This window comes from Excalfactoria chinensis, chromosome 3 (assembly GCF_039878825.1).
Source record: "Excalfactoria chinensis isolate bCotChi1 chromosome 3, bCotChi1.hap2, whole genome shotgun sequence".
NCBI lineage: Eukaryota > Metazoa > Chordata > Aves > Galliformes > Phasianidae > Excalfactoria > Excalfactoria chinensis.
In genome coordinates, this window is record NC_092827.1 from 75,902,014 (window position 1) to 75,916,182 (window position 14,169).

At 55.7% G+C, this 14,169-nt stretch overlaps 1 protein-coding gene across 2 annotated transcripts; it reads right to left on the reverse strand.

Moving 5' to 3' along the window:
- Positions 1-826: 826 nt before the first annotated feature.
- DLK2 (delta like non-canonical Notch ligand 2) lies at positions 827-8,869 on the reverse strand. 2 transcript variants are annotated; one of them, XM_072332114.1, is made up of 6 exons: positions 8,625-8,869; positions 6,247-6,348; positions 5,144-5,207; positions 4,125-4,255; positions 3,495-3,639; positions 827-3,038 (listed from the first exon to the last, which is right to left on the reverse strand). In XM_072332114.1, the coding sequence occupies exons 2-6, from the start codon at positions 6,317-6,319 to the stop codon at positions 2,261-2,263; spliced, it is 1,191 nt and encodes a 396-aa protein (XP_072188215.1). In that variant the 5' UTR covers positions 6,320-6,348; positions 8,625-8,869; the 3' UTR covers positions 827-2,260. The 2 variants fall into 2 exon arrangements, with proteins under 2 accessions (XP_072188215.1, XP_072188213.1); XM_072332112.1 differs by lacking the exon at positions 8,625-8,869 and adding an exon at positions 8,326-8,462 and having other exon boundaries at positions 833-3,038.
- Between the last annotated feature and the right edge of the window lie 5,300 nt (positions 8,870-14,169).

The following is a 14,169-nucleotide window of genomic DNA, read 5'->3' on the forward strand; positions in this document are numbered from 1 at the left end:
AGTTGTGTTATTTGGGTTCCTTTTCCCTTTGCCCTCCAGACATAGACTTGCCTGTGAGCTGCAGGAGTGGTGCCCTCTGCACTAAGGTAACCCTTCCTTCTTCCTAGAACCTCCAGGGAGTGTTGGCCTCTCCAAATACCCCAGAAGTTTGCACCCAGAGTTCTTACTGCTCTTTTTCTGGCCTATGGAGACCTTTCCTCCAAAAGGCCAGAATGCAGTGACACTAAAGGCACTTAATGCTAGTTTATTCCAAGACCATTTTTCCGAGGGGAACTCCCTTTGACTTCTCCCCTGCTCCCACCTACACGAACACATGGCTTCTTTCAGTTGGAGAATCAGCTTGCTCTTCCCATCAGTGCCCTTTGACTCAGTCTTAGCTTTTCCTTGCTCTCCAGCACTCTTGAGGCAGCACCTTGCAGATATTACCCTGTCCTGAGGCAGGTCCCTGCCCACTGCAGCTATATCTCTCTTTGCTCAGTGACAGGTAATGCTGGCCTCAAACTAAGCAGTATCTGATGTTTTGAGATGTTAAGATCAAGAAGGCCCTGAGAACTTCTCCCAGCAGGACAATGCCAGGGCAGCAAAGTGAAGGGCTTCCAGGCAATGAAAGGTTTATGGTGACTTTGGGCCAGAGCATGGACTGGAGCAATCCGTGTGCCACAGTCTGGGTTTGCACTCTTGAGGGCAGTGATGAAAATACAGATGCTCACAACCGGACAGGACAAGAAGCTGAGCAACCTGATGTCATTGAATCTGCTGAGAGCAGGAGGTTGACGTAAAGAAATCCCTTCAACTTAAATTATTTTATCATTCTCTGATACAGATTCTGGTCTTGTAATTGTTTTATTTGATAAAGGTACATTATCCATTCATGTATTAAAAAAATAATCTTTTTCATGGAGCCCCAGTCCCCTCTCCCAGGTCTCTCTCCTGGCTGAGCGCTCAATCCTCTGTCCACTCTCTTTCTACATGACCTCGAACCCTGTTCTGTGACCCCACAGGCCAGTAGTGGGGGCTGTTTTGTTGTTTAGTGTTTAAGATTTCCACTGTTTAACCCCTCATTCCTATGAGGAGGCACAGAAAATCCTGACCCTGGCAGAGAGGCCCTGCTTGTTGTACACCAGACCAGAAAAGGCAGAACAGAGCCGGTACCAAGGCTAAGTACCTCTCAGCCTTGCTTTAGCAAGGAGATTGCAGTGCTGTATCTGCTTCCTACAGTCATCATTGGCTCTGTATCCTGTCTTCGCATCCACTGCAGGGAGTTTAGCTTGGTTGCTATCAAGAAACACTGCAATGGCTGGTTTGAGGTTAATGGCAGCAGGTTGCCTTGGAGGGACTGGCAGGGGAAATGAGGATCTGGATCTTGTATTACTCCTGAGCCAGTTGCAGCACATCTCCAGTCTTGTCCAGCTCCTGTTTAACCTGTGAAGGCATGTGAGAAGAACCAGCTCAGGCCCTGAATGCCCCACAAGGAAGAGGCCATGCGCTTCCCTGTCAGCAAACAATAAAGCAGAAGTGCACATTGGAGTGGGGAAGGAACTTTGCTGTCTGTGTCCATACCAGAAAGGATGGCTCCATAAGTGGGGAGGTGAGACCCCATGGAGCATCAGGAGGAAGGTACAGAACATGTTCGTAATGCCAAGTCTGGTGGCAGGAGGAAGGAGCATCACACAGGGCAAAAAAAGGGCAGGAGACCCTAAATGATCTCCATAGTCTTTCCAAACTGTCTCACAGGGCCACAAGGCCACAGAGCAAGAGCATCTGCTTGTGCCCTTGGAACACAGCATCTCAGACTACAACCTCCAGAAACAGCTGGGAGACCTTGTTCCAGGGCAGGGAGCGCTGAGCAGGCACAACCGTCTCAAATGCCCCAGAAGAAACATCCCGACACCAGCAGAAATAGCAGGGCAAAGCCACTTCCAAGTAATCACAGAGATGAGTTGCAGAGGACCAAGCAGAAGCTGTGAGATGGCACTCCAGCACTCCCAGTCCCATTTCCAAGCACTCACGTTGGAGCGGTATCAATGCTGCTCCCTTGCAGGGCTGGCCCCATGCAGCCCTAACTCCACTCACACAGACACTGGCCGGGTGGAGACAGCTTGGTCCCACTGCACCGAGCCCAGCACTGTGGGGTTTTGTTGATGCGCTCACTGCCTGAGAAGCCCTTCCCTACCGCCCAGTTTGCACCAGAACAGCTGCCTGGGGTGCAGTTCAAGGGGTCTACCAGCACGATGACCTGCAGGGGCCCGGCTCAGAGTGCTCACAGCTCCGTTGTTTTCCTGGGCTCGATGAGGACCGAGTTTAACATGCCCACCTGGCACTCCTGATCTTGGAGCTTCCTGGCAGACTGCGAAGGGCTTTGGCACCAGTTCGACCGCTGTCGGCCCCTCTGCCAGTTCCTCAGGATGAGCAGGATGGTGATGAGGACCAGCACTGCCGTCAGCACCCCAAACACCAGCACTGTCACCAGCTGGGCTTCGCTCAGCCCCGAGTCCCTTTGGGTCACCACCTCCTTCACGGAGATTTTTAACAACCCTCCTCCCGGCACTTTCTCGCTGTGGTTGGCCACACGCCGCCCCGTAACCGCAGTCCTCACGGGCTCTGGCTGTGTCACCGCAGGCATCTCACTGGTGGTGCTCCTCATCGCCCAGCTGCTCTCATGATTTGCAGGGTGGTAGGGGGGAGCCCAGGTGGGCTCAGGGATGGAGATCTCACAGTTTTTGCCAGTGAAACGGTCAGGACACAAGCAGTCATAGTCATTGATGCGGTCGTAGCACTTGGCCCCGTTTTTGCAGGGCTGGCTGGCACAGTCGTTGATGTTGATGGTGCAGAAACGCCCCTCGAAGCCCACCTGGCACTGGCAGGAGAAACGGTTGATCCCATCTTGGCAGGTGGCGCCATTGGCGCAGGGCCGCATCAGGCAATCATCCACATCGTGCTCGCAGAGAGCCCCCACGAAGCCAGCAAGGCACCGGCAGGTGAAGTTGCTGGCAAAGCCATTTTCGTCTTGACACTGCCCCCCATTCTTGCATGGAGATCTGCGAGGAGAGAGGAAGGATGGGTCATGGCTCTGGAGAGCAAGTGACTCCCGCCCTAGGGATGGAAACTCCCTACTGGAACTGGCTGCCAAGCCACAGAGCAGGTGGATGGATGCGGTAAAGGAGGATGCGGTAAAGCTGCTGCCTCCCCAGTGACAAGGGTGGGATGTCCCCAAGGCACAGGGCAGCTGCCCAATGAGAAGAGGCAGCAGGCCGAGGATCTGAGGAAGATGCAGGCCCTCCTGATGCTCCTTAAGGCACAACTGGTGTCAGCTCATTGCATCCACACTGACAAGGGATGGGACCCCGCTAAGGTCACAGCCCTAGCGGGACTGCAGCATGCCAGGCTAAACTAAAGCCAAAGGTGGTTTTGGCTTAACTCCATGAGCACATGGAGACAATAAGCCAAACTGAGCTGCAACTAGTGCTGTCTGTAATCACAATGCTGTGTCTTACCCCGCCTTCTCACATGGCCCTGCCTTCATCTCACAGTCCTTCCCATGGAAGCCCTCTGGACACAGGCAGGAGTAGTCCCCATCTCGGTCGTAGACACACTGAGCCCCATTCTGGCATGGGGACTGATGTTCACAGATGTGGACGTCTGAGGGGGAAGGAAAAGGTGGGGTGAGTGAGAAATGAGAGTCAATGCAGTCCCTTCAGTTCCCACAACCTGCCAGACCCAGTGGGGATGGGAAAGTGGCCACAGCTTCTCTCTCCTTCCCTCCAACAGGCACTAACAGCCCAGGCCTGGAGGTGGCAAGACAAATCCTTGTTGCCCTAGAGGTGGTGCTGTGCATGCCAGCCAGAAGGAGCACACCATGGTGGTGGCACTGTTAAGACAGATAACAACACTTGGATACAGTGTCATGCAGCTCCCGCCATGCAGCTGGGGACAGCCAATGCACATCCCATCCCCTTGCAGCCCAAGCTGACAACCCACATGTGGCTTCTGGCTGTGCCATCCCTCTTATCAATGCAGGGTGTGCGGGACTTTAGCCACAGCACCCTGAAGTGCAGCATGGGGATGAGCTTGGATGATGCTCCTCTGTCCCCTGCAGAGCTACCCCCACCCAGCCAGGGACTCACCCTTGTCGCAGAACTTGCCGGCCCAGCCGCTGTGACAGATGCATTGCCAGGGCTGGTGGCAGGTCCCATGGAGGCAGCCTGGCATGCGTACACACTCCTCGCAGTACTCGCCCTCCCAACCTGGGTCACACCTGAGGGGACAGGGCAGCGCTGTGACACCCATCGCTTCTGTACCTACTGCACAACCTCTGTATCCCCCACCATGCAGCTACACAGGCAGAGAGAAGCCCCATCTGTAACACCAAAAGCCCCAGGGGATGAGACTAGAGGTCCTGTGCTGGAGTGGGTGGTCCCTACACGAGTCCTCACATGATGTGGCCAGCATCTGGAAAGCACTGAGCTACAGGGGAGGGTCAGGTTGGGTGTTAGGAAAATGTTCATCAGCAGAGGGTGGTGAGGCCCTTGGACAGGCTCCCCGGGGCAGTGGTCATGGCACCAACACTCTTGGATGTATGGTCTGAGTTTTGAATGGTCCTAGATGGAGCCAGGAGTTGGTCTCAGTGATTCTTATGGGTTCTTTCAAACTCAGGATATTCTGTGACTCTGAGTCTACAGGCTTATGGGCACAGCATGGTGGAAAACAGAGCCCTGCAGGATACAGTGAGCTTTCTAGTCCCAAAGGAGTGGTGTGGTGGCCACAACCATCAACAAAACAAAGCTATGGTGTCCCAGGTGGCCTTCCCTCGTCCTGACAGCTCTCAGCAAGTGCTAAGAAAAGAGGGCATCTCTATGGAAGCAGGGCTGAGCGGAGGTGGCACCAGATACTGCAAAAGCTATAAACAAAACAGCATGAAGATAAACCTCAGGATAAACCTGAGTGGGCAGCAAGCACTGCTTCCCTTGGGTACCACAGGCTGTAGTGCAGGAACAGGAGGTGCAAACTGCTTTTCTTTCCCAAAATGTAAAACCTAAAATCCACAAGGGCAAAAGTCCCTGGGCAGAGGGCAGTTTCGGTGGGGCGTTGCTAAGGCTGAGGTGTGGGTAAGGAGAGAGAAATGCAATGAAGGATGTGGACGTACCTGCACTTCCCATCCTGGTCGCAGCTGCCGTGGGCCAGGTTGCAGTGCTCACTGCAATCATCACCTGCAAGGCAGGGACAGGGGGCTGAGGTTAAGCAGAGATCATGGGTGACCCCAAACCTGCTCTGGCCCTCCTGACTTGCAGGTAGCTGAGAAATGGGACCCTACAGCCAATGCTACAGCACATGGACCACTGGGGTGAGAAGGCTCAGGCACACACAGAACACAAAGGCACCAAAGGCAGAAATAGCGAGAACAGGTCCTTTGTATCTCTGGGATGCTCCCATTCCTGAGGAAAACTGCTAGCATGCAGCAGACTGCAGCCAGGGCCCAAGCACCCCCCTGAGGAGCAGGTATCCAGTTCTGCTTATTTATTTAAAGGCCACCATAATGATGCTGTAACTGAGCCGTGGCCTTGCCATGCCGCTTCTCACTCCTGATCCATGTCAGCTTGCTCTCTCCAGCCCCGTGTCTGCTTTCACCCCAGCCTCTCCCTCTACCACATCACCTACTCAGAGGTTTCTGCAGGAACCCATCATGCACCCAGGCCAGCAAGTGACTGCCTGCCCTAATCAGACCCCTTCATCCATGAGGCGTGAGCTTCCCAATCCTCCATCTGTAAGGCAGGAGCCTCCCAAACCCAACCAAGGCAGTGGTGCTGGATCTGCTCAGCCCAGGCTTGGGTATCACTGTCCCTCCTGCCTATGAGAACCTCTCCTGGCAGATGGCTTTGGGAATTCTGCACTTACCCAGAGTGGGGGAAGGGCGAGCTAATCTTCAGGATTTTGCCTCACAGGATCCAGGATTAGCCATTTGGGGTCGGGAAGATCTCCCTCTCTCACCCTGCCTCTCCCCATGGGCCCATCCCAGTGAGAGGTGGGGCACTGGGACCCCTCACCTCCCGCCTGCTCGTGCACTGCCACCCAGCTGCCATCACAACAGGGTCTCACAGTCACCATCAGTCACTTCCCAGGTGCCAGATGACGAAGCAACATTTTCCACATCAGTCCAGCTCTATTTGAGCTGATGAGCTGCGGAGTCTTGTCTGTGCCAGGGATGGATTTGAGGAGCTGGACAGAGAAGAGTAAGACCCGGAGACTCACCTTGGGTAAGCTGGTGATGGGCCAAGAGGATCCAAAGCAAGGACATGAGCTGAAGGCAGAAGCTCCTGAGCATGGTCAGTGTGGCCCCACCGAGATGAACACCTATGAAGGTGAAAAGAGTTGGCTGAGGAAAGGCCTCTGGCTCACACTGCAGCGTCACTTCATGAGTCCCTTCCTCCCCACTGCCTGCAAGTTCTGAGCTGAAACATCCAGTTTTGTACAGGCTTCTCACCACACACCCCTCTGTCCTTCCACGCTCCTTCCTCTGAGGCAACGTCAGAGAACTAAGAGCCAAAAAGCCTTCTAAAACATGCGTATGGGAGACCAAACAAATATACCCAGTGCTGAACACACAGCAGCTGAGGCTGCTACACTGCTCCGTCCAGGGCTCTATGAACACTTGTGCTGTCAAAGGGACCTTCACCTTCCCTCCCTGCATCGGGGGACCTGAGCTCTGTGTTAAGTGAGGTGTGAGGTCCCTGCACTGCATCTATCCCATGCTCACAGCACCTGGGCTGCTTTTCAAAGACTCACTGCCTGCAGCAAGCAAACCCATAAGCCGGTGGCTAAGATGCGAAGCTCCTTCTGGCTCAATTAGGAGGGAAGGGAGTGGGGTGGATCTAGATGGTGAGAGGGCAGTAAGTAGCACCAGAGAAAATAGCTTTGGTAAGGAAAGGGGTGAAGCAATAGGCCCCAGGGTTGAAGCCCTGAGCAGCGCTCACTTGCTGGGTGCAGCCCTTTCCCTCTAACACCCCGCAGAGAGCTCTGTGAGCCCTGAGGTCCTGCACCCGTTGATTTTCTGACCACCTCCTGCCCTTGTAAAGTAGCATTAAACACTTTCCAACAACACTTCGATCCCTCCCAGCCTCCTGGGGTTGTTTAGGGCAGGAAATTCTAGGGTGATATCATAAGGATATTACTATAATGAGATGGGAGGGGTTAAGCCATCCCATGAGGAGCGTGGAGAGGAGCAGGCTCCATCCAGTTGCGTGGGTGTGATGGGCAGGGGCCGTGCTGCTCTCAGCCCCACTGTGAAGTGAGAGAAGGTTGTGTTGGGTCCGTAGCTACACAGAAGGCTGCTCGGATTTGGAGAGAAGTCCCCCCACACCTACATCCATTGCAGGACAAGGCGCTAGGGACACTTTTAATGTCTTGACACACATGGACCAGACAAAATCACCCACTGAGCCCAAAGCAGTGATGCTGCTCAGGGCATCTCACCACAAACAAACCATCACCCACAAAGGACACAGCATTTTCAGAGGGACTGCAGGGTGTGCTTGTCAGTGTCCCAGCCAAATTCCAGCAGGGATCACAGCATCCTCCCTCTGCATGCTCCCCTTGTCACTGTGCTCTCAGGACTGCCCTTCGCTTCCTGCCCTGAAATGCTGGGCAGTGCCGGACAGCTGCAGCATTTCAGGGGAGGCTGAAGCAATGCCTAGGAAACTTATAAAATAATCGAGGGCCGACGGGCGAGCAGTTGGCAGCCCATCCCTTAGGGCTGTTGAAAGCCCGACCTCCGATCACCACGCGTTCTTGCAAAGCTCGCTGCGCGAGGCTCCCCATTGCTGCCCCTTCGAGCTCCAGACCTCCGTGTGCTGCCGCCGATGGCCGCAACCCGGGGGCAACCGGTGTCCACGGGGACGTCAGCGGGCCCGGCCTTGGGGCGCAGGGACGCTCCCGCTCCCAATCCCCTCCAGTGCCCTGGGGCGCTAGGGCCCACCCGAGGGAATTACAGACACCCCCTCGCGAGTGACCGGGAGCCGCCAGAGGCGACCGGGGTCAGCCTCATAACGAGGGCTCTTCCCCAGTCCCCCGGCCCGGAGCTACCGTGGCACGGCAGGATGCACCGGGAGATGCCGCGCCGCCGCGGCTCTGCCCTCCCGGCCCCCTCAGTCCCCCCGCAGCTTCACGACCCCTCCAGATCGCCCCGTACACCCCAGAGGGTCCGGGCGGGGATGCATTCTCTCTGCCGTTCCCCTCTCCGGCCGGGGGGCCTCGCACCACCCGGGCCCCGCTGCCCCCCCCGGGCGGCGGGGGCCGCGCAGCGGAGCCAGCCCACCTCCCCGGTGCGCTCACCTCGGCGACGCGGCGGCTCGTGGGGCTATCGTGGGGCTCGGCGGCGAGGGGCGGCCATGCCCGGCGAGGCGGCGGCGGCGGCGGCGGGGCTGGAGAGGCGCGGGGCTGCGGAGGGAGCTGCCGCGTGTGCCGCTCCGCCCGCCGCCGCCGCCGCCGCCGCCGTGCGCCCCGGCCGCCTGCCAGCGGCTGCGTGTGCCTGCACATCCCCGCTCCCTCCCCGGGACATCCCGCCTCCCGCAGCCCCAAACCGCAGGCAGCCCCCCCGGGCCGGCTCGGCCCGACCCGCCCTGCCCGCTCACCCCTGCCCTGCTCCCTCTGCCTCCGGGGGCGGCCACACGCAGGACTCCCACCCACGGTCACTGCGTGGGCCAGGCTGAGCCCCTGGACCCACGAATAGTGGCAGCTCCGGGCTGGGGGTCGGATCCCGGAGGAGCCCCTCAGGAGGGGGCAGGGTCAGACATCCCTATACACGGAGCCTTCGCTGCTGGAGCTGGGTAGTGTCGGGCTCCCGCTCGGTGTTGGCCACCTCCCTCTCAGCACCTCTGCCTGCGCACCAGGAAAGCTCATCAGATTTCCCCCAGGCTTTACAAAGCTTCAAGATACTGAGAGAAGTGAAAATGCCTTCCCAGACCCCCTGTGCCAGCTCCAGTCCCTCCACTGAGCACACCTCCATTTTCAAACCCTGGGATTTAAAGTCTGAAAGTAGAGAAGCAACGTGAGGCAGCCACCCCAGCCATGAAGGAGCAGTCCTACCAAGCTGTGGTCCTTGGTGCTTCTCCTGCTGCTGCTCATGAGACAGACTCTGATGCTCCAACATGGAGACAGCCCTGTGTGAGCGGCTGGGCAGCCAAGTCTTTAAGAGGAACGGCTGTCTGTGCTTCTCTTCACCTTGCACGGCCTTTCTGCCACTCAATAAACCTGGACTATTCCACTGCCTCCCAAGGCCTAGCTATCCTTAATTAGAAATCACCCACCCCTTCTCCATACTCCACTGGCCCCAGAGTTTGCTATTTTCCACAAGGAAGCAAGAATAACCTAATGCTCCTGGTACTCATGTGTGGGTGTTATCAGTTCCTGTCTCCTCACCACATCCCTGCCCTCCCTTTGTCACCTCCTGCAGCCCCTGTGACCCTCATAGCCCCACCAAAGTCCAGCTCTGCACCTCATCTACCTGCGGACCTCAGCTTGTTCAGACAGCACAACCCTAGGGAGCTATACTACGGGTTCCTACCTCATGTGCCTCCTTTCTGCCTCCCTCCTGCTCTCCTGTCAGGCAGAAAGACCATTCCTCTCTTTGCCTGCCTTTCCCTGTCTTGGTCACCCCATGGAACTGCTCCAGAGGCCCTGAGGATCAGGCAGGTCCCAGTCTCCTGCAGCTCAGATGCTGACTGAGGTGTCCCAGCTCTAGGATGCTTCTTGCAGTTTTCCATCCTGCTCTCACTCTCTTCTGTGGATATCTGCCCAGGCACTGCACCACACTGCAAGGCCATGCCTGTGTGCGGGTAAACCTTACTTGTTTGAATGAACATTAGAAAAAGCTCTTGCAGACCAACACTGTGTGTCGGTACCCATAAGCATCTGTATCCACAACCGGAGTGGTGCGGGAGGGGGAGGTGGGATTGGGTTGCAGCGAGCTGAGCCACACACGTGGCTTTCCCATAACAGTCATCTCCGAGGTGAAATCTGTGGCCAAGGCTAGGGAGGGGAAATCGGCTGCTGGAGATCCGCATGCCGAGGCAGGGGAGTGGAGAAGGGAAACCATGGCAGGGATTCAGAGGGGTGAAGTGAATGCATTTGAGGAAAAGGGATATGGGGTTTGGTTTATTCCACCCTCCTCCTGACAGGGAGGGGTGGGCATAGAAAAGCGGGTGCAGAAGGGAGGTGACAGGCACATCAGGCACGATGGACCCTAAGCATGCTCCTTCCTCATCGCTGAAGGGCTCTTGTCCAATCCATGGGTGAACTCTGATCCTTGCTCTGGCTGTCCCCAGGCTGCCCGTGATAACTCCAGCAAAGTGGGTCTATTTGCAGACCCAAGGTATGGGGGGCTGAGGAGGGGATTCCTGCACTTGGCTTGGACCCGGCCCTACTGTGCTCTGATCCCTGCCATGCCATCCCTAGGGGCGTCTCGCATGAAACAGCTGCTGGGTCAGAATTAGGAAGGATTTTTTTCCTAGCCATAAGAATCCCTCCAGTGCTCTTCTCTCCATTGAAGGAAACCCCACAAAGCAGGGACCCAGAATGGGACTGGGAATCCCCCATCACCACAGCACCTTTGTGCCTCTCCCCCATGCCTACCAGCCGCAGGCTCCCTCCCATACCGTCCTTCTGACGCAGGACCATCATTCCCAGTGAGATGGAAAAGTTACCTGTCAAAGCCAGCTGGGGCCGCTTGCCTTTCCTCCAGTGTCTGCAGCCTGCACCTTGGAGACAGCTGGACATCAGGGGTGAGGATGCTTGGTTTCAGCAGCGGGTGATACTGCCTCTTCTCCTCCACTAAGGAACCTTCCCCAGAGCAAGAAGAGAAAGAAGCTCTTCTCTGTGCAGACTCCCAGAAAAACTCACCCCTTCCTGCCCACGGTAGTGCCTTAAGGGAGACAGAGGAGTAGCAGTGAAGCAGCTGGAGAATGGCTGCAAACACCTCTGAGCTACCAGCTTACACCAGCATCCTCCCCCACAGCTCGGGGTGACCCTCTCTGTATGCACGCTTGCTGTGCAGCACCGGCCCGGGGTCTCTGGGTAAAAACAAATGTTCTCCCCCATGCCACCCCCCTTGTTTCTCCCATCCCACAACAAACATCAGCAGCTCGCTGGCCCCGCAGCCATGTAACCCAACCCCAGCCATTGTTCCCCCTTCCCCAAGGTCTATATTTGACTCTGTGGCAGCACCGTCTCTGTGTGGATGTGTGTGTGTGTGCGCTCACCGCACGAGCACGCTCCAATATTTGTTCAGAGCCTCATTCCCCAGATGCCCGGGATTGCTCAGAAATAGCTTCCATGGGCAGTAGGTGTTTGTGCCTGCAGTGGAGACGTGGGGAGGGTGGGCAAGAGTGTGGCACGGAGAGGGTGAAGGTCGAGAGTGCAGGAGCTCATGGCTCTTCCTGTGTGATTTTCACCATTTCAGTAATCTCTCGCCCTTCGGAGAGTGATGGGAGGAAACACAGCAACGTTTGTGGTCAACAGCAACAGCGGGACTAGTGGTGAATATGAGGAAGGATGGAGAAGAGGGAGATGTGTATTTGCAGTGAACCCACACTGCAATATGAGTTCCACACTGCCCTATGTTTTACTGTGGTATAAATGCTCCAAAAGCCCTTCAGAACTTCCCAGGACTGGTGGTTGAGACCATCAGAAATGGCTCCAGGAAGGGAAGTGTCACTGGTACAGCTGCCCAGAGAAACTGCCGGTGTTCCATCCCTGGAGGCACTCAGGGCCAGGCTGAATGGAGCCCTGGGCAGCTGAGCTGGCGGTGACAGCCCACAGAAGGGGTTGGGACTGGGTGGGCTTTAGGGTCCCTTCCAACCCAAACCATTCTATGATTCTAAGACAAGACCAATTCCTTTGCTCCTGGTGGCTTTGCGAGGAGTGCTTCAGCCCATGAGAGCTCTGGGATTCACCCTCCTCCATGTTAGTGCTGCAATGAGGGCAGCCTCCCTGGGCTACCCCAGGATATATTTTGTGTTTTCCCAAAGCCTGCAGGAATGTTGCCCAAGCCCAGTGTCACATTCCCTGTGACCCTGAAGTCCCCGGGGAACATTGCCGAGACTCAGCAGTCTTTTTTATTAGGCTCCTTTGTGGCTTGCCGGTGCACTCAGCAAAATCAGAAATGCTACAGTCAAAATTAACGACGGGAAGGATCCCCTTTATCCTAAAAACTGATGATCCAGGGAATTCATTGCTGGAGGACAAGATGTCCAGTACGCTTACAGAAATGACTGGACATTTATATAGACAGTAAGGATACAGAGTGATGAACCCCATAAAGCCATAAACCCTCCTGCTCCAGGGTGTTGAAGATGAGTGCCAGGCTATGGAGTAAGGCTTCTACCTTCCCCTGAATCAGGAGGATGAGTGCCTGGGAGGGGAAGGGTGCTGAGTGTGAGGAGGCATCATTCACCCGCTGGAGAGCAGCCACAGAGGGGTGGCCCAGCCGACATTTCCCATCACCACGGCCAAGGACTTGACAGCTGTTTTAGTAGCTCAATGAGATATTTCAGAGAGATGATTCCCAGTGCTCAGAGCCACGTGTCAGCCTCAAGCCAGTCCTGCGGGGCTGGAAAAGTCACACATTGTTGTGAGATATGGATTCCTTGAGCGCAACTTGATTTATTATTTCTCTTGAAGTCAGAAGAGAGCCACCAAGAAAATAAAAAGTGCATATATGTATATATTTGGCTAATTAACTTCAGATATACTTGAAGAGGAAGGGAAAGAGACAGGTATATACAGGATGGAGAAATAATGTATCACCTTTATCTCCCACAGCTCAAAAAACTGAGCCATCTCCTTTCAGAAAGTCCCCCCAAGTTCCCTGTGTGGGATCTTATTTTGCCCGGTGATCTTTGGCTTCCCGTTCTGTGTTGGACAGCCACTGCCACAGCTGCCCCAGGGCGCAGCCCTCAGGTGGTGCATCCCCTCTCCATGCAGCCTCCTGCTGCCAGGGGAGGTTGGGAAAGATCAGGCATGAAGGAGAAGCTGTCAGAGGACTTCTGCCAGGCCTTCCATTTCCTGGCATGCATGATAGGGTGCCTTGAAGCCCACCTCCAGCCATGCCCTGTCCTGTCTTCTTCCAGCTGGCAGCTCTAGTAATAAAACCTCCCTATCTCACTGGGAGCACGCGAGCATTTAATGGGAGTCTATTGAAGAGAATGTTTGGAGCTTCCTCGCAGCTCACCTCCAAGCTTGCTCCTGGGTATTTGCAGAGGTTGGCGTGTCTCCATGTTTGCAGAGAAACCTGGCAGGAGTCTGTTGCAGTGAATTTCAAGGTCATTTCATGAAGCTAGAGCCCATGCTTCGAAAGGATTGAACCTTGGGTGCAAAGGATGGGAGTCCATAATTACCAGCCCCAGGGGGCATGGATGATGGTTGGAGGGGGAGGCTAATTGCAGACTGACTGTCTCCTTGGCCTTCAACAGTTCTCCTGGAGCAGGGAAGCTGAGCGCTCAGCCAAGCACCAAGCGTGTCCTACGGAAAGGTAATTCCTCCCCAGCCTGCCTGAACCCGTCCCTATAAACAACGAGAGCTGCACGGGGAAGGCAGTGCTGCAGATTTCACTAAACAAAACAAGAAAGTCTTCTCTGAGCTGGAGAAGCAAGCCAGGCGTGCAGAAAGGCTCCTTAGGAGACAGCACACAGCCACGTGCCTCTTCCTGGAAGTCTGCAAGCCCCTGCTGTGCCCTCAGAGGCAAACAAGGGCTGAGGGGCTGGATCCTTCCCCCCATTTTTGCACCCCAGGGAAGTACCACCACCACCGCCCTGATGTGGATGCGTGCACAATGTCACAATGCATGCACAATGTACAGGTGGGTGCTGTGCCTCATGCCATATCTGGCCCTAGGGCTGCACCTCAGCCCCACCTGCTGCCCCATGCAGGCTCTCAGATACATCCCCCTTTCCCCTCCACATACTTTTAGCTTGGTTCACTTCAAACTCTTTATTAGCATGACAAGCTAAACAAGTTTCGACAAAGGGGAACAGATTCAGAGGCCCTGGAGTCTGGATCTGAGGCTGACACCATTACTCCAGCCTTTGCTCCATGGTAGGGTTTTCTCTTGCATCCAAGCATCTGCTCTTCCCCTTGGGCATGGGCACCACTTCTCTCTGCTCCTTCACCAGGCTCATTCTC

Excerpts from the sequence above, each read along its gene's own strand:
- DLK2 (XM_072332114.1), bottom strand. The coding sequence starts at position 6,319 with ATGCTCAGGAGCTTCTGCCTTCAGCTCATGTCCTTGCTTTGGATCCTC. Across the intron at positions 4,256-5,143 it reads GACCAGGATGGGAAGTGCAG|GTGTGACCCAGGTTGGGAGG; the intron begins GTACGTCCACAT and ends CTGTCCCCTCAG. Across the intron at positions 3,640-4,124 it reads CGGCAAGTTCTGCGACAAGG|ACGTCCACATCTGTGAACAT; the intron begins GTGAGTCCCTGG and ends CTTCCCCCTCAG.